This window comes from Trichoderma citrinoviride, assembly GCF_003025115.1.
Source record: "Trichoderma citrinoviride strain TUCIM 6016 unplaced genomic scaffold BBK36scaffold_14, whole genome shotgun sequence".
In the NCBI taxonomy this organism is placed as follows: Eukaryota; Fungi; Ascomycota; class Sordariomycetes; order Hypocreales; family Hypocreaceae; genus Trichoderma; species Trichoderma citrinoviride.
Genome location: NW_020194722.1, coordinates 94,373 through 111,465, shown reverse-complemented (window position 1 = coordinate 111,465; position 17,093 = coordinate 94,373). Strand labels below are relative to the sequence as shown.

The 17,093-nt window shown below is 54.4% G+C and overlaps 6 protein-coding genes across 6 annotated transcripts in view; 5 read left to right on the top strand and 1 right to left on the bottom strand.

Moving 5' to 3' along the window:
- Positions 1-808: 808 nt before the first annotated feature.
- On the top strand, positions 809-2,030 carry BBK36DRAFT_1127487 (RCC1/BLIP-II protein; the record flags this gene model as incomplete). The annotated part of the gene is made up of 3 exons (XM_024891510.1): positions 809-962; positions 1,065-1,413; positions 1,541-2,030. The coding sequence occupies 3 exons, from the start codon at positions 809-811 to the stop codon at positions 2,028-2,030; spliced, it is 993 nt and encodes a 330-aa protein (XP_024746347.1).
- A 192-nt stretch (positions 2,031-2,222) lies between these two features.
- Positions 2,223-3,358, bottom strand: BBK36DRAFT_1182595 (20S proteasome, subunit Y7; the record flags this gene model as incomplete). The annotated part of the gene is made up of 6 exons (XM_024896316.1): positions 3,304-3,358; positions 3,219-3,238; positions 3,071-3,121; positions 2,669-3,006; positions 2,407-2,614; positions 2,223-2,341 (listed from the first exon to the last, which is right to left on the bottom strand). The coding sequence occupies exons 1-6, from the start codon at positions 3,345-3,347 to the stop codon at positions 2,223-2,225; spliced, it is 780 nt and encodes a 259-aa protein (XP_024746346.1). The 5' UTR covers positions 3,348-3,358.
- Positions 3,359-3,980: 622 nt separating this feature from the next.
- On the top strand, positions 3,981-4,943 carry BBK36DRAFT_1127259 (hypothetical protein; the record flags this gene model as incomplete). Its single annotated transcript, XM_024891477.1, has 1 exon — positions 3,981-4,943. The coding sequence occupies one exon, from the start codon at positions 3,981-3,983 to the stop codon at positions 4,941-4,943; it is 963 nt and encodes a 320-aa protein (XP_024746345.1).
- A 1,208-nt stretch (positions 4,944-6,151) lies between these two features.
- BBK36DRAFT_1127624 (glycosyltransferase family 34 protein) lies at positions 6,152-7,228 on the top strand (the record flags this gene model as incomplete). Its single annotated transcript, XM_024891529.1, has 3 exons — positions 6,152-6,446; positions 6,526-6,953; positions 7,019-7,228. 3 exons carry the CDS (start codon positions 6,152-6,154, stop codon positions 7,226-7,228), a joined length of 933 nt encoding a protein of 310 aa, XP_024746344.1.
- A 1,762-nt stretch (positions 7,229-8,990) lies between these two features.
- On the top strand, positions 8,991-10,847 carry BBK36DRAFT_1162326 (glutamate decarboxylase/PLP-dependent protein; the record flags this gene model as incomplete). The annotated part of the gene is made up of 3 exons (XM_024894433.1): positions 8,991-9,091; positions 9,186-9,791; positions 9,854-10,847. 3 exons carry the CDS (start codon positions 8,991-8,993, stop codon positions 10,845-10,847), a joined length of 1,701 nt encoding a protein of 566 aa, XP_024746343.1.
- Positions 10,848-15,989: 5,142 nt separating this feature from the next.
- Positions 15,990-17,093, top strand: part of BBK36DRAFT_1182581 (hypothetical protein) — a gene marked incomplete at both ends in the record, with an annotated part of 2,509 nt that continues 1,405 nt past the window's right edge. The window contains 2 exons of the mRNA XM_024896315.1: positions 15,990-16,491; positions 16,558-17,043. Of these exons, the coding sequence (XP_024746342.1) occupies positions 15,990-16,491; positions 16,558-17,043 (988 nt within the window). The remainder of the gene's footprint in view (positions 16,492-16,557; positions 17,044-17,093) is intronic.

Genomic DNA, 17,093 nt, shown 5'->3' with positions numbered 1-17,093 from the left:
TAGGTAAGTAGGTGAAAAGAAACATCGTGTCTCTTTGCAGACCGTAATCACCGCTTCCAAACCTCCCGAGATGACAAGCCACAGTTCCCGGCACTTGACGACCCACCCAACCGCCGTCGCGGATCTCGCCTGAATGCCAGAAGGAACTTTTGTCCTACCAGTCCTTTGTCCTACTACGTTTCCTCATTCTAAACACCGAGCGAGCTTGAAGAGTCAGAGAAGAGTCATACAGAAAAGCCATGTGGCTTTACTGTGTCCAGGATTACTGATCCATGCCATACGTAGAGCGTGAATCCTTCATTTGCGAGAAATGCGGACTTACACGTAGCCTCTATGACAGCTATGACTCCTCGTAGCTTCATGGTTAAGAACGTGCAATTGCATTAAGGTAGTAGGGCCGAAATCACTGAAAGTAGAAACTGCAAGGATATACTTGTAATAGGTTATGCCACGAGTCACAGTTGGAGCCTCTCCCTGCTCAACTTCAGTCCAACCGTTAGCTACGTCACAGAAACCGCAGGTGATTGCTCAGCGTTACACTTTTGACGATGGCACCGAGTCTGCCTACCTGCAACTGGGTAGTCTGAACACCTCTTTTCGGAATTTGAAGGTTGTCAATTCTGGGGTCAAAAAATGATTATTTGGAAGAAGAATAGACAGTCAGGAATTGTGTTTGTAGGCGGTTGTAGCAGCTAGTGCCCAGGTGGGCAACCTCTGGTGATGTCCATCAATTTTGATCCATCGTAATTCAGCCTCAACCAAACATCCAACCATAATGTAACGATCCACATATCACAATCCCTCCACCATGGAACTTTTCGCAACAGGCTTCAACGCCTGGAACCAGCTCTCCTTCTCCCAGGACAACCTCCCAGAGGAACCAGATGACCTCTACGGGTTCACCAAAGTTCTTTCCGCCGCAACCATTGAACGGCCGGTATCCCGCCTCACTTACACCATCGGTATATCAAACCACAACTCATACCCTATCACATCCCCTTGACTACCTTATACGGCCCTGATTCAGCGTAGAGAGCCTCAAACTGACAAAAGATTCCCTCCAGTCCGAAAAGATGGCGACCTCATCCTCGCCGGCCACGGCCCCTCGCAGCACAACCTGGAGCGTCTCTACGCGTCAGCCGAAACCGCAACCGGCGAACTCCTAACCATCGTCCAAGATCCTCCTCAGCAAGATGGAGATCCTGACAGCAACAAGCTAGTCAAGCACGCCTCCCTATCCTCCTGGTCCTCCGGCGCAAACCCAGAGTCAGTATTCACCTGCCACCCCAAAGCACGCCAGATCGCCGCCTTCAACACCGGCTTCGTCATCCTCCACGCCGACGGCACCGTCTCGACCTTTGGCGATCCTCGCTTTGAAGCTTGTCTCGGAAGAGACACTGATGCGCCAAACCCGTAAGTCAACTCCCTCTCCAGTCATCCACATCATCCACCCGCATCTCCATTGGGGACGTCCCGGGATCGTAGAGCCGGGCCATCACCCAGATCAAAAGTACTGACCCGGGCCACCGGAGCTAAAAAGCCCGCCGAACCTCCCGGGCCCGGTACCCGATCTCCACGAAATCGCCTCCGCGGAAGACCCCATGAAACACGTCACGGCAGGCGGATCCGCCGTCGCGGCGCTGACGACCAGCGGCAGCGTCTACGTCTGGGGCTCGCGGACGCTCTCGTCGTCATCATCATCAAAGGCAGCAGAAACACCTCATCATCATCGCCCGGGGCATGGCTTCACGGAACTCTCTAGTATTCCCAACTACACCGAGATTGACGGCGGAAAGGACGTCGTGGATGTTGCTCTGGGTGAGGGCCATGCCATTGCGCTGACGGCAGATGGGCTTGTCTATGTCATTGGCGAGAATGTCAACAGCCAGCTGGGACTGGGCGAGCTTGGTAGGGGAGTCTGGAATACCAGCGGATGGCTCAAGCATCGGTTCGAGGCTCCTGAGGGCTTCAGCATTGTGGGAGTCGCGGCGGGTCCACGGTCGTCCTTTATCCTTACAGCCAAAAGATAGATGTTCTTGATTCTCACAGCCCGGTTAAAGTTCCGCCAGAACCTCATCCAGCCGCATGTTACGAGCCAGAAAGACGGAAAATAGAGAACATGATACCACGCTGCATGCCAAATTCTTTTGTTTATTAAGCTTTATGCCTCATTATTGTACATCAAAGCCTGCTCATCATCATTCCGCATACGGCAATGTCTATTATAGACTTGACAGGTAATCCTCAATCTCCTGAGGAGTCAACTTTCTAAACCGGGGGCCCGTGGCACCCTCGACTCCCTCGACGCCCAGTAGGTGGTCAGCTGGGGGGCCAACAATGCCTAGTTGAAGGAAGGTCAGTACCAATCACCAGCCGCGAATCAATAGCAAATGGCGGGGGACCTACCAATCTCGATCGAGTCACCATTCATCTCGCCCTCAATGTTGTCCTTGAGCGTCAGCAGAGCAATGTGGATGGCATCCTCCAGCTCGAGCTCCTCCGAGTATCTCTTCTCCAGGAAGGTCTTTGCCTTGGTTGCGCTCTTGCCAATGGCCGTGGCCTTCCACGGGAAATAGCTGCCTGTCGGGTCGACCTGGTACAGCATGGGTCCTCCCTTGTGGATGCCGCCCGTCTTTTTTGTCTTCTTCACCTCCTCGCCCTCCTTAACCTCAGTCTCGTCCTCCTCAGGGTCGATGCCCTCGTCCCAGCCAGCAATCAGCATGCTGACGCCGTATGGCCGGACACCAGCCGACTGGGTGGCCTCCTGCATGACTCTGGCCACGTCCTGCACGAGTATTCTGGTGGGAGGGTATTCGTTGTAGATGCGCTTGTAGCCTGTGTGGGAGACCTTGCGCGCTCTGTCGACAAGCACTCTGTAGTCGGGTCCCATGCCGGAGTAGACGGTGCCGATGTTGGGGGTGATGTGGCTGATCTTGGACAGGCTGCTCTGGTCGGCGAGGGGAGACGAGGACTTCTTTTCGGTAGCGAGGACGATGCCGTTCGTAGCTGTGCGGCTGCAGCGTTAGCTACCTGGTCGATCATGTCGCCTGCGAGGGGCAGTCCAGCCTACCTTTGATACCCAGCGCAGTGATGCCCTGGTTGACGGCATTCAGAGCATACTCTGCGAGAGGAAAGCTGCATGTTAGTCTCGTTCCAGCCCAAATATTTCATTCGGTGCCTTGACATGGCAGGGGCAGGCTGCCCAGGAAAGTGCGTACCGATTTGCACCAGCTTGCCGCTATCATCATCACAAGCAGTCAGTAGAGGGGTCTTTGGCAGCTGGGGACGTCATCCACGGCGTACCTGGGCGAGAAGGTTGTGAGGGAGAAGGAGTATCTGTCCGCCATGGCTGGATGCGAGTCGGCTGTTGTGCGGGCTGGTCGGGCGAAGAGATGCGGTGCTGCAATGCGTTTGCGGGAGCTGGAGGTGAAGCTATTCTGCCCTGCTCAGGTATGCCATAATGCAATCCCACCTCCAGCATCAAGGCCAGGCACACTCAAGCTGCGCGTCAAGCTCGGGCCAGCCAGTGGGCGGCGGACTTACTGTTCGGCCGGACTCCGGTGGGGGAGCTCCATGGCGCCCTCTTTTCCCGCCCACTGAATCAATTTGGTGCAGCTTTTCCTGGTTCCAACAAATATTCCACCCCAGCCCAGCACATTCATACATCTCTCGCGGTCACGCAGTCGGAGGAATCGGCTAGCCGGAATGTGAGGCTGAAAGCGATGAAGTGGCCTCTTCTAGTTCCGTCTCTGTGAAGACTTGGCGCGTGCCTTTCCCCCCGTTTTCTTCCAGTTTCTCCTTCTCGCGTTGCTGCTTGACCAACAGCTTGCCGAGATCTTCTACCATGTGAAGCACACCACTCACTATCTTTGTCTTTCAAAGCTGCTTTCTTTCGTCAGCTATTCCAGAAGCAATATCCTGTTGGCGTGTCACACTTTGAATCTTAGATTCCTATATTCGTCGCCGAGACATCAGCCGTGATGGAATGGTTCGGAGAGAGGGAGCGAACCCCGTATCAAGCGACGGTTCACGAGAGGACGGCGGCATATCGCGATGAACATCCGACATCTGACAGCGCCGGAGAGCATACGTCTGCTCAAGCTCAACCGTCGCCAGACGCCAGGCGTTCGCACAGGCGATACAATCCACGAACATGTCGGATCTGCCTGGATACCGTGGAGCCAAGATTTCCTCGCAACTCGTCCCAGTCGACCAGGCCAACTTACGTGTCCGACGACCCTGAGCTAGGAAAACTTCTGTCCCCCTGCAAGTGCAAGGGATCGCAAAAGTACGTTCACGAGGGGTGTCTCAATGCTTGGCGCCTATCGAATCCAACTGTCAAGAGAAACTATTGGCAATGCCCGACGTGCAAGTTTTCCTACCGGCTGGTTCGCCTCCACTGGGCCTCGATGCTAAGCAGCAAATGGGCCCAAGCTGGCCTGACAGTATTGATCCTTTTGACGAGCATCTTCTTCCTTGGTTTCCTGGCAGATCCGCTCTACAACCTTTGGTTCGACCCTGTCGGTACCGTTGCCGATGCCGTTACAAGCGTCGTAACGGATATTGAAGCGTTGAGGGAGCCAGACTGGGAACCCCCGACGACGTGGGCCGAACACTTTGTCAAGGGTTTCTTTTCTCTCGGTCTCGTTGGCATCTTCAAGTCCATGTTTGCGCTCTCGCCCTGGCACTGGTGGAACCTGCGCAGCATGACGGGAACTGGCAGACGCCAGGGCACTGGGAGGGCCAGAGTGGAGAACATCAGTCTCTTTTTTGTACTCATGGGAGCCTTTACCACCCTCGTGGGGATCTGGAAAGGAGTCAGGAAGTTGAGTGAGCGCCTGCTGAAGAACGTGAGTGAGAGAGTCCTGGACGTGGATGGTGACGACGGCGATGCCGATGAACACGGCGACGACGGAATACCCGAAGCGAAGAAGGATATATGATGAATCTCTGTTTTGAAGCGATCTTACTCTTTATGTTTACTGGGCGCAGCGTTCTTCCTATGAACTGCCCCCTTGCACACTCTTAAGTTGCCTCGAACTCGCTCTTCCGTGTCAAGTCAACTAGTCTGCGTGCAGATAGCGACGCTCCGCCAGCGCCTTGAGCAGCGGCCGTCTTGGTCCTCTGCTCGCTGGCCTGGTGTGAGATTTGCCGGTGCGTCTGCGTGACGTTGAGGATGCCTTCGGGTGTCCAAGACGTTCGCATCCCTCAAGTATCTGCTCCGTACGCCTCATGTACACTTGTCCTGAGCAGCGTCAGTGGGACAGCCCGGCACATTCTGCGAATAAACATGACTGCTTCTTTTGAATACAAGATGATCAATCATCCCAACATCTGTGCCCCAAGTTTTATAATTGTATGGACGTGAATGATGCAATCCGAGAATATCTGCCCATTGAGCTCCCCAAGTTGCAAACTGACTTAATCACCAACAACATCGTCACGGTCACAACCCCTTATCAACATACCAGCCCACCCACTCTCAACGGCACTTGAATAACATCTCCAGCTTGGTACTAGCCGCAATCTCAAGCTCCGTATATGCAGCCTGCAGTAATACGAGGACGGCGTTTTGCAATCAAACCGAACCTAATCTTGATGGCATCAATTGGCTGGCCCGGCGATTCGTACCTCCGGCCCCGAGTCCAGGCCAGCGGCTCGTGTTCCCAGGCAAAAGGTACCCCCAAAAAAAGAACCCCTAGCAACATGGCCACAAATGTCATAAGCATAAGGGATCGCCATCGCCTCACCGCGCGCGAACGCCTTTCGCAGCGGCCCGTCAGACTCACTTTCCCTTGCTTTGCGTCGCCTCTGCCACTCGTTTTGAGGAACTGGGAGGATCATCGGCTATCGATATAGGACTCTCGGATCCCCCGCCCTGCTCATCGCGGTTGTCGCACAGCTGGCCTCAGCCGCACGATCGAGAGCGGCTCAGGAGAACGACATACCTTGTCCCAGCCGCCTGCATCCCACAATATCCGTCCCTAGACAATCGCGGCGCAATTCGCCTTTGCAAGACCGCGAGGATACGAAGACGACGGCAGACACGCCAGAATCGAATTGACCCCAGCCGACACACACGGCCGTCACGGAGCCGAACCGTCCACGATCCCGCCGCTTCATCTCGTCTGACCTCGCCTCGACCGACAAGATGCATTTCGCATATCCCTCCCGCAAGAGCTCCAACCCGCCGCCCTTCCGCCCTCGATCCACACGGCTGCCCGGCCTGCGGAGGAGTCGCATCAAGACGATTGGCATTGTCCTGTTCCTGGTGCTCGCGACGCTCTGGCTCTTCTCAAATCCGCGGGTCCCGCGCCCCGATCCTGAGCGCGTGCCCTCAGGCCGGCCGCCAGTCGTGCTGGTGACTGTCATCGACCCGACGCAATATCCCAATGCCTACCTGAAGACGATCAAGGAGAACCGCGAGCAGTATGCCGCCAAACATGGTGGGTAGCCTTGATCTCCCCCACTGAGGATTCGATTTGGTCTATGCTGTGCCCAGTCATTGACATGCATAATCTTTAGGATACGAGGCATTTATCGTCAAGGCCTACGACTACGACACCCAGGGAGCGCCGCAGTCCTGGTCGAAACTCATGGCCATGCGACATGCGCTGAGCAAGTTCCCGGAGTGCCGCTTCGTCTGGTACCTCGACCAGGACGCCTATATCATGGACATGAACAGGTCGCTGGAGGAACAGCTCCTGAATCGTGGAAGACTGGAGAGCCTGATGATCAAAAACTACCCAGTCGTGCCGCCCGACAGCATCATCAAGACATTTTCGCACCTAAGGGCAGATGAGGTCGATCTCATTGTCAGCCAGGACAGCTCGGGCTTGGTGGCCGGAAGCATTGTGGTTAGGAACAGCCAATGGGGCAAGTTCTTGCTCGAGACGTGGATGGATCCTCTTTACCGAAGCTACAATTTCCAGAAGGCCGAGAGACATGCTCTGGTGAGTACTACAAATTCGACAGTCATGGAATTGGACGAAATGAAGAGACTGATTCAAGAACGCAGGAACACATCGTCCAATGGCATCCCACCATTCTCTCGAAGCTGGCACTCGTGCCGCAACGCGCGCTCGGCCCCTACACGCGAACCGACCAAGGCGACGCCTACCAAGACGGCGACTTTGTCGTCATGTTCACCGGCTGCGCCAAATCGGGGCCCCAGAGCTGCGAGACCGAGTCTGCAAACTACTATCAGAAATGGAGCTCGTCAGTGTGATCCATCAACATGGGAAGAGACCTTGAAATTTTATCTATATCCGGCGAACACGGGGAACGAAGGATCGGGAGGCACATTATGGGCTAAAAATAATTACAAAACAGAAACAAGGGAAAGACATAAAGAAGACTGGGAAACATATGGAGGGGCAGCGGGCGGACGGCGGCGGCGGACGGCAAGGGAATCAGAAACAACTTGCGTAATACCGGCGTTCGTTCGGAGCATATATCCTCTGGAGTCTATATCCACGGCGTTATCTGGGTTGAACAAACGTGTCGTGTCGTTGACGGTTTCTTGGAGGATGAACTGCTAAAACAAAGAGATGATCACAGGTTTATGGCGCGACTGGTAGATCGAGACTAGCGAGACGAAGGAAGAGACAACAGCGAGTTGGAGAGTTGATTACTGGAGGTTTATATCGCCAAGTATTAGGTATATTCGAAGGGTGGCTGTGGGATCCAAGCGAATAGGTACGCTTTCTTGGTTTTGTATTATGCTGATGAATTATGTCTTTCCGTATTGTTCTTGTATCGAATACCTAGTTGGCATGAAGATTCAGTTCTACGTGGTTTATGATCTGTTCTTACAATTCTTTCTGCCCGGTTCGGCTATGGCTACCTACTCTGAGGGGTTAGGATCAACGAATTTGTGGTAAAGTATACTAGAGCTTGCCCATGAATTAAAGAGAAACATTACTTCAGATTGTAGCAGAGATTTGCCGCATCGAGGCTCTCTGATGTTTATAGGAAGAGCTGACTGATACATCTATGTATTCTCTGTCTAGACCAGAGAGCAATTAGAGGGTGTCTCAACATCAAAATACTCCCTGGCATACGACTTCCATCACAAGTCCTCGTCTGCATTCTGTTATCGCAATCCTTCTTGTGTTACTCTATTCTCTGATCAGGTGCAATTGCTCTTCGGTGTGTGATACATACAAAGCAGATGTCCAATTGATGTACTTGGCCGGTCTTGCTCCCCCCGCTAACGAATGTCCATCTCACGCCCTGCACATCAAGTCTTGAGATTGCGGGTTTTATTCAGAACTACTCCGTAACAACATGTCTAATGTCACTCGTATTCAGCACCAAGGCCAATGAAGCAGTCAATCTCATGTCATCAAATTCAGTGTCTCCGGTTCTTCCACCTCCATCACGGCGTCCGCGGGCTGGCGGGTTTCTTCTGCCCTCCACAGTCATCCCATCTAGGCTTAGCTTCGCTCCCCTCCGCACACGTGAAGATGCGTTCCAATTCTGGCACTAACCCCCATCAAGTATCTAATGGCCACCTCTCAGCAACTCTGACGCTTCTCATTGGCTCAGCACATCAGCTCGGCGTGGCATTTATCAACATTTCAGTTGGTCTCAGCCGAGGTGGCAGGTTGCTCTTTCCCGAGCACGCATCATGTGCGGCATAGCTCGACGTACAGAGTACATACCCGCACTATCAGCTGCGGCGGGAACAGTGTACTCTGCAGCAGCAATATGGCGGTAGCGGTACTTGCGTCTGACGTAGCTCGTGTTAGTGGCAACTTCAAGCTGAAGGTGCATCATCTCTGCTGCTCCCGGACGAGATAAACTTCCCTCTTCCATTCCTCAACAAACCATTCGATACTCTCCTCTGGACAGGGAAGCTTGGGGCCTCTCTTGTATAATGCCGGCTGCGAGGAATTGACCCGCTGCTCAGCATCTTCCTCATCGTTCGATACGTGACTCTGTGATCCTCGCGACTGTATCCGAGTACACGACAAACGGCCGCCACGATGCCCGGGAGCTCGCGCATTCCCCAGAGCCTCCGCGGCAGTCTGGAGAGCGTCAAGCGCCGGAGACAGGCGCTGTCGCTCAGCATCATTAACATCGACCTGTGAGTTGTGAGCTCTGTAATGACGGTCTCTGCGGCTATCATTTGGTTCCAATTGCTGCGTACGCTCTTGCGCTGACCTCTGTCTTGCAAACAGCATCAAGAACATCATCTTCTTCTACTTCGTCCTCCGGTGGACCCGGCGTCTCTGGTGGAAGCTCAAGGGCCGCGGCATCATCGGCGCCATTCTCGAGCTGTACCGCGACATTGAACGCACGCTGTATGGCTACTTCCTACGAGCGCCGGGCGTGCGCGGCCAGGTGCAGAAGAAGGTCCAGGAATCCCTCGACAAGATGGCCAACAAGCTGGTACCTCCCGGCCAGACAAAGTACCTGGCGCTGCCCAAGGAGGGCTTGACGGACGAGGCGGTGCGCGCGGAGCTCGACGCCCTGGCCAACATGGATCACACCCGCTGGGAGGACGGCTACGTCTCCGGCGCGGTGTATCACGGCGAGGACGACCTACTGAAGCTGCAGACGGAGGCCTTTGGCAAATTTACCGTGGCGAACCCGATCCACCCGGACGTCTTCCCGGGCGTGCGCAAGATGGAGGCCGAGATTGTGAGCATGGTGCTCAACCTGTTCCATGCCCCTGTTGGTGCTGCCGGTGTGACGACCTCGGGCGGAACCGAGAGCATCCTGATGGCTGTGCTGTCTGCGCGCCAAAAGGCCTATCACGAGCGTGGGATTACGGAGCCTGAGATGTAAGTTGGGGCGTCTGCTCTCTGCAAGCAAACCTACGGAATACTGATACTCGCTTTCTTAGGATCCTGCCGGCAACTGCCCACACGGCTTTCCGCAAGGCTGGCGAGTACTTCAAGATCAAGATCCACTACGTAGACTGCCCTGCTCCCACATACCAAGTAGACGTCCGCAGGGTCGCCCGCCTGGTCAACCGCAACACGGTGCTGCTGGTGGGCTCTGCGCCCAACTTCCCGCACGGCATCATCGACGACATCTCGGCTCTGAGCAAGCTGGCGCTTCGCAAGAAGCTGTGCCTGCACGTGGACTGCTGCCTCGGCTCGTTTGTCATTGCCTGCCTGGACAAGGCGGGCTTCGAGACGCAGCCGTTCGACTTCCGGCTCAAGGGGGTGACGAGCATCAGCTGCGACACGCACAAGTACGGGTTCGCGCCCAAGGGCAGCTCGACGGTCCTGTACCGCACGGCGGAGCTGCGGTCGTACCAGTACTTTGTCTCGCCCGACTGGGCCGGCGGCGTCTACGCCTCGCCTGGCATGGCGGGATCGCGGCCTGGAGCGCTGATAGCCGGTTGCTGGGCTAGCATGATGCGGCTGGGCGAGACGGGCTACGTGGACGCCTGCGTCAAGATTGTGGGGACGACCAAGAAGATTGCCGAGGCGATCCAAAACGGCCCCGTGCTCAGCAGCGAGCTGGAGCTGCTCGGCAAGCCGCTCGTCTCCGTCGTGGCCTTTTCGGCCAAGAACCTGGACGTGTACGACATTGCGGACGGCATGTCGGCCAAGGGCTGGCACCTCAACGCGCTGCAGAGCCCGCCGGCTATCCACGTCGCCGTGACGATGCCCATCGTCAAGGTGTGGGAGCGGCTGGTGAGCGACCTGGAGGCGGTGGTGGAAGAAGAGCGTGAGAAGGAGAGGGTGCGGCTGGTGGAGGGCAAGGGGGCCAAGGGCAAGGCGATGGGCGATTCGGCTGCGCTGTACGGCGTGGCGGGATCGCTGCCGAACAAGGGGGTCGTTGTTGATCTGGCTACCGGGTTTCTCGATTTGCTGTACAAGGTATGATGTGACTTTGGCGTCGTGTAAAGGACGAGGTGCGTCTTGTGTGAGTGCGCTGCGTGTGTGTCTGATGGCGTTTTGATGGGCTGTTTTTTTTTCTGGTTCTGCTGGTTCTGCTGACTTGGGGTTGCTCGAATCGCCCTCTCTTTTCTGCTTTGTTCTCATCTCTCGTCTCTCTTCTCTTCGCTTTTCTTGTCTTACTGCTTCATCATTCCCTGATTACTCCATACCTTCAACCTTGTTCCTTATTCACATGTATGTACTTTCTGGATAGCTGGGCCACAACACGGCAGCACATGAAGACAAAGGAGAGACAGAGAAACAGGGATCATGGTGCAAGCCTGGCGATGCCGCTGCCGGGTTGCACAGCCCGTGCCTCCTGCTAGACACAGACACAGACAGACACGAACACGAACACTTACATACCACTACCACGACACATGCACATGCTTGATGAGCAAGTCGATCGATTCCCTCCCCATCTGCATCGCCGTCTGCAGGTATCCATGGAATCCACCCGTTGACGGTCCCCCTTGTTGGCATCCATCGCCCTGCCTCACGCTGAGCTGTAACGCACATGCACTCCCCAAACGACAGCACAGAGCATGTACTGTATGTACGGCATCGGAGGGGAACAGAGGCAAACAATGCTGCCAATGTCCAATCAACGCGAGACAGCCTCATTCTTTCTCTAGGACATTCATGCTGCTGTCGTTTCCAGCTCTGCTCCACATGCTCACCGCCACCCGGTCCTCTTTGTGCTGTTCTCCGGGTTCGTTGTCTTTGATCGGATGTTTGTCTCCTTTGGCACTTGTCATGGGATTTGAAGGTGTGTTTGAAGCTTGCTGCCGTCTGCGTGACTCACTCGTCCGCGTTTCTGTGCAAACTGTCTACTACTACGTACTACTATCATCAAATGTTATGCCTCTTTTTGTGAACTAACTCCGTCCTTCCGTACTCTCTGTTCAGAAGGGGGCATTTGCTGTTCTTGTTGGCCGCCTTGCAGGTACGACGGGGTGCATGAACTCTCGAGATGCGAGACCACGGAGAGCATCGTCGCTTGGACCCTTTTCTCCGCCGTTTCCCCCCCTTTTTTTTTTTTCTCATACAGCAGTGCTTTGGGTCCTGCATGATGCTGTTTTTGTGATTTGCATCTTTGTCTTCAGTGTGTACTAGGATGGGCTTGGATGGGGGGAAAATTCCCCCCTCACGAACGCCAACACGATTCCATAGCTTGATAGCCGAACTAGCCCATGTATGTACGATGGCAGAGATGGTCCTACATCCACAGCTTATCGGCAAGCCAAGAAATCGCCTGCCTGTATGTATGTAGTATATGGAGTATTGCACGAAAAGCACGGAGCTACGCTACGGGCTACGATCAAGCCAAGGCTAAAACTATCATGTGCATCGGCCCGGCCGGCGAACTGATGGGTTTTGAAGAGCAGAACTGGGACGGGGGGGGGGGGGGGGGGGGGGGGGGGGGGGGGGGGGGGGGGGGGGGGACAAGGGGTGAGAAGAAAGAAGAAAGCAAGACAAGGCCAGATGCCTTCCTAATCGGATCAAAGGGACGGGGGATTCGCTACGTGGACGCCTGAGGACGAGGCGATCGGCAAAGGCGTGTGCATTCTTGGATTGGATTGAAAAGCTTAGCACTTGTCTGGCGATGGCGATGGCGATGGCGAACTTTGGGCTACGAGATCAGAGTCAGTGTGTGTGTTGTGTAAATGCGCAAGTGGTGGAAGGAAAACACCGGACTGGCTTACACTGAATTTGGTGCTTTTTGTATGGCGATCATTCCGGTGTTTTCTTTCCACCGCATGGGTGCGTTACTATGGATGCTGTGTCTCTTCGGTTTGAAAAGACTGTGGCAAACTATGATGGACAGAGTGTGAGAGAGAGTCTGGGAAAGATGTGCGGTGTTAAAGGGACTATGTAAGTAAATCCAACGGTTTTTGAAGGTGGATGGGTGGGTGAGCATTGGGGTTAGTGTTAGTATATCTTGTGAGAGTGAGGTTTGGAGTCGAGTTGTGCTGCTTATGGTGATGATGATTATCCGTCGATAACCATACATATCAGTACATGAATGCACATCTCATGCGCGTTATGATGTATGAATCCCTTTATGCAGAAGGATTCCCATTGCATGTGCATGAGAATGACACCAAAACAAACGAATCGAAACACTTTCGAGCTGGAAGAGCTGAAAATCACAAGACCGATGCTTCCGTCACCCTCAACTTTTCGCTCCCCCATCATCATCGTATCGTAGGTAGTAGTAGAGCCAAAACAAGGCAAGACAGCTTGCTACAAGTATGACGACATGCAGCACTCGGAACGGACGCCCTTGGTTGGTTCTTTTCGTACCTTGCTTGGGTTTTGCTTCACCTGTACCGTACATGTGCAGTAGTATTAGCTACTAAGCCAGGCCAGGCCAGGTCAGTGCGGCCGTCAGAAGTCAGGGCAGAGCATGACAAGACAGGACAAGACAGGTAAGGCTAGTAGTCGTAGTAGTATCTAGTAAAAAGAATTATCCGATGGAATGGGCAACGTCGTGAGATGTGTATTTCGTATTTGGCCCATCCCTTGCATTCTCAGCCATGGTCGGGGTCGGCCTTGCTGGCTCTGGCTTACTTCATCGTTACACCAGCGAATCTGGATGGTCGTCGGAGCTGATGGAGGGTTGGTTTGATGCTATTCCCTAAAAACCGGGCCTAAGGGGGGATGCTGTGGACTTAGTGTCTGGTGCTAGGATTGTAACATACACGGTTCGAGTCTAGTGTGCAGGACGGCCAGCCGGGGAGGATGGAGCAAGGGAGGGGGAGGAGGAGGAGGAGGAGGAGGAGGAAAGACGAAAAGGCGAAGGGAAAGTGAGGCTTGCAGATGTGGCGACGGGCTTGAGTGGACAGATGGCACGGTTGTGTTTACTATCTCGACTTTGGGTTCTCTGAGCTGTTCAGATGATTTTAACCGAGGAAGAAGTTAGCTGAAGTGAGGATGAAGAGGGAAGAGGAAGGAGGAGGAGGAGGAGGAGGAGGAGGATGTATCCCAGTAGCCGGGGGGCTGTTGTCCTTGTTGTGCCCAGGCTGTGCTGCTGCTGCTGTGAAGCCTCTCTCTGACTTATACCCTTTCTGCTCTATATAGTTGGTACACGTATGCTGAACCGTGGTCTGATATACATACTCGCACTGCACATACCTACACACATTTCACATGCTGCTCCCCCTTCTGTAACATACATACAAAATCTCAGCATGATATCTCCCCTACATCTACATGCTGCACGCTACAATCACAAAGGAAAAAAGACTGACAAAACCAAAGCCGCTCCTATCACATCCCCAAGAACCCCCCGAAGCCATCACAGCAGAAATGCAGCCTCAGCCTCTCTCGTCCAAGCCCCGAGGCGCCCCCCTCCCCCCTCCACTCGGCCAACTTACATCACTTCTCATGCACGTCGACCCAACTCCCGCCACAGAAGCCCAACCAACCCAGATCGACCACGCATCAAAGAAGCCAAGAAGCGAAGCAAAAAAAACAGCCCATGATGCAAATCTTCTATGGGTCTCCCTTCCCCCCTGTCCAGCTGGCTCCACCTTGGGACCAACCTTGCCAACCAAGCCGACATGCCCTGGTCTCACCCAAGCACACAACAGCACAGAGGACAGGACGACAAAGAACAGCCAGCCCCCCAGCCCCAGCAACAAGAAACATCAGAGCAAAAGGCGTATCGCCCTTTGGGCAGCCCCGAAACAACCAGAAGAAGAAGAAAAACAGCATACGAACACCAATGCAACCCTGCTCTCTTCTCTCCCGGCAAATCCAACCCCTCTAGCAGGACCCTTGTTCTTGTCCTCGTGCTAGGACCACGTAATAGTGCGGCATGGAAAACCCAAAACCGAGCCCAAGTGGCCAAACGGCCAAAAGCCAAGGCAAATGGAAGAACAGAGACAACCAAATCAGGTTCCTTTCTCGTCCTTCGTCTACGGAGTGCTCGAGGATCCATCATATGCCAGGGGCGAAACGAAATGTACATGCAGGTTACATTAACAACGCGCAGCAGAGCCATGTACCGTGAAGAAAACGAGGATTAGGATCGGGACAGGATAGACAGACGCCAGTCCGGTTTCTTTTTTTGGGTTCGCCCCGGTGCTTTCGTGGTTGCTTCTGTCTCTGTTCGCGCCCAAGACCCCGGGTACAATCAGGAAAAAAAGAAGGGCGACGAATGACAACCCAAGGAAAGGGCAGAATAGAACAGAAAAAAAAGAAGAGAAAATTTTTGATAACCCTTGAACAAGAAAAAAGAACAAGGGCCCGCGATGTCATCATGTTGTGCTTCCCTCTCTCGTAGCCACTCAACCTCACTCTCAACTTGATCTCCTTCCCCCCCCCCCTGCCCACCTCACCAACTTCTCTTATATACAAGGACACCAGGACAGGGCCCCAAGCAGCAACACACATGCAGACTTCGTTCCACTGAACACACCTTTCCCGCTTGAGACCGACTGACACTTCATCAAATACCTCCTCGTGCTTCCCCAACTTGGTTTTCCCTCTTCTCACCTATCATAACCGGCCCCCCCCTGTTTTGTGCTCGTGCTTGTGCTCGTGTACAACTCTTGTGCAAGCCGACCTTTCCCTCACGCTTGTGAAGCCTCAAAAAGACGGGCACAACGCTCCTCTCTTGTCGAAGCTCACTACACCTTCTATCCTCTCTCTTGATCATCGCTCTCACAAAGGGACAACCAACTTACACTCACACTCTCACCCACTCGAACTACTCCTCCTTTCATCCCTCAGCAGAACGCCGGATTTCGTTTCGCTCTTCCTCCTCCTCCTCCTCCTCCTCTTCTTCGCCACCGCCTCTTTCTCAAATCTCATCTCAAATCTCTAATACTCTATCTTGCTCAACCACACCAACGGGCACGTCAAACACCGTCAATCCGGTTTAACCAACCAAAACCACACACCGCAAGAAAAAAACTCACCCAATAACCCTTAAACGTTTCCAAAACTTGGACACACCGGCTACACCTCTTTTCCAAAACGCAGTGTTTCCTCAACTCCAAAAAAGAACACTCCTTCCGTTGTCCTCCCCCGGAGCAAAAAGAACAACACAACAAACCCAACACAACACAGCAACTAAAAATGTCTGCCGAGGCGACCGTCCTACACGGCCCTCTGCCGTCGGCACACGGAAACACAAGCTCGCCAACGTCGCGCGGCGGTGACGAGAGGAGCAGCAGCAGCAGGTCCCTGCACACCTCCAGAGAGCACCAGTACCAGCAGAGGCGAGACAGCCAGTCGAGTTATCGCGAGCAGGATAAAAGAGAGGCCAGGTCCTACCGGAGAGAGGAAGACAGAGAGCCGTCGGCAAGGCCTTCATCGTCGTCGTCGTCGTTTCCGTATAGGGATATCATCAAGTCTGTGCTTTCCGTCATGACTAGGAGCGACTTGTCTGCTTTGACGTCTGCTTCGGCCTCGGCTCCGGCTTCTTCAGATACTAAGAACCCGGATACCAAAGAGCGGGAAAGGGGAAAGGACATGAAGGACAAGGACAGACAAGTCGAGGATGTTGTCAGGGGGCTCGCCATGGAGGAGTGGAACTCACGGTGGCTGGACGAACTGGTGGCCAAAGTGAAGGGCGAGCGTAAGTCGAATCTCACAAAAGGGAATCTATATATTGAACTACCTAGTATACTAACATGGTAAATAGTCAACGATACAGCCTCTGGCCACGGCGTCTCCTCAGACAATGGCCCTCCCACGCCTCTCTCAGACACCTTCTCCAAGGAATCCTTGAAGCGCTACCAGCCCACAGTCGAAGACTACGACGAGAGCGAAGACGAAGCCTCGTCCATCTTCGACCGCAGCTTCGACGCCACCCAGGATGACGCCCACAAGCCGCTCACGCGCACTTCGTCCTCGCTGTCGAGTGCCTCCTCGGACACCTCCTCGTCCTACTCAGCTGCCTCGTCAGCATCCTCGTCACCTTCCCCCTCGGACAAGGACTCCGTGCCTTCGCCCCCGAGCTCCGTCTCCTCGTCGTCTCCCCCGCCCAGACCGACCGTCCGTTTCGCGGACAAGCAGCCCCCCGTGATCCACTACATTCCCGAGCCACCGGAGCCCGAAGAGCCGGAAGATGAGCACTATCGTGAGCCTGAACGCGAACGCGAGCACTACCGTGAAGCCGAACGCGAACGTGAACGCGAGCCCGAGCCCGAGCCGTATCAGCCTCGCTCCTCTTCCCCC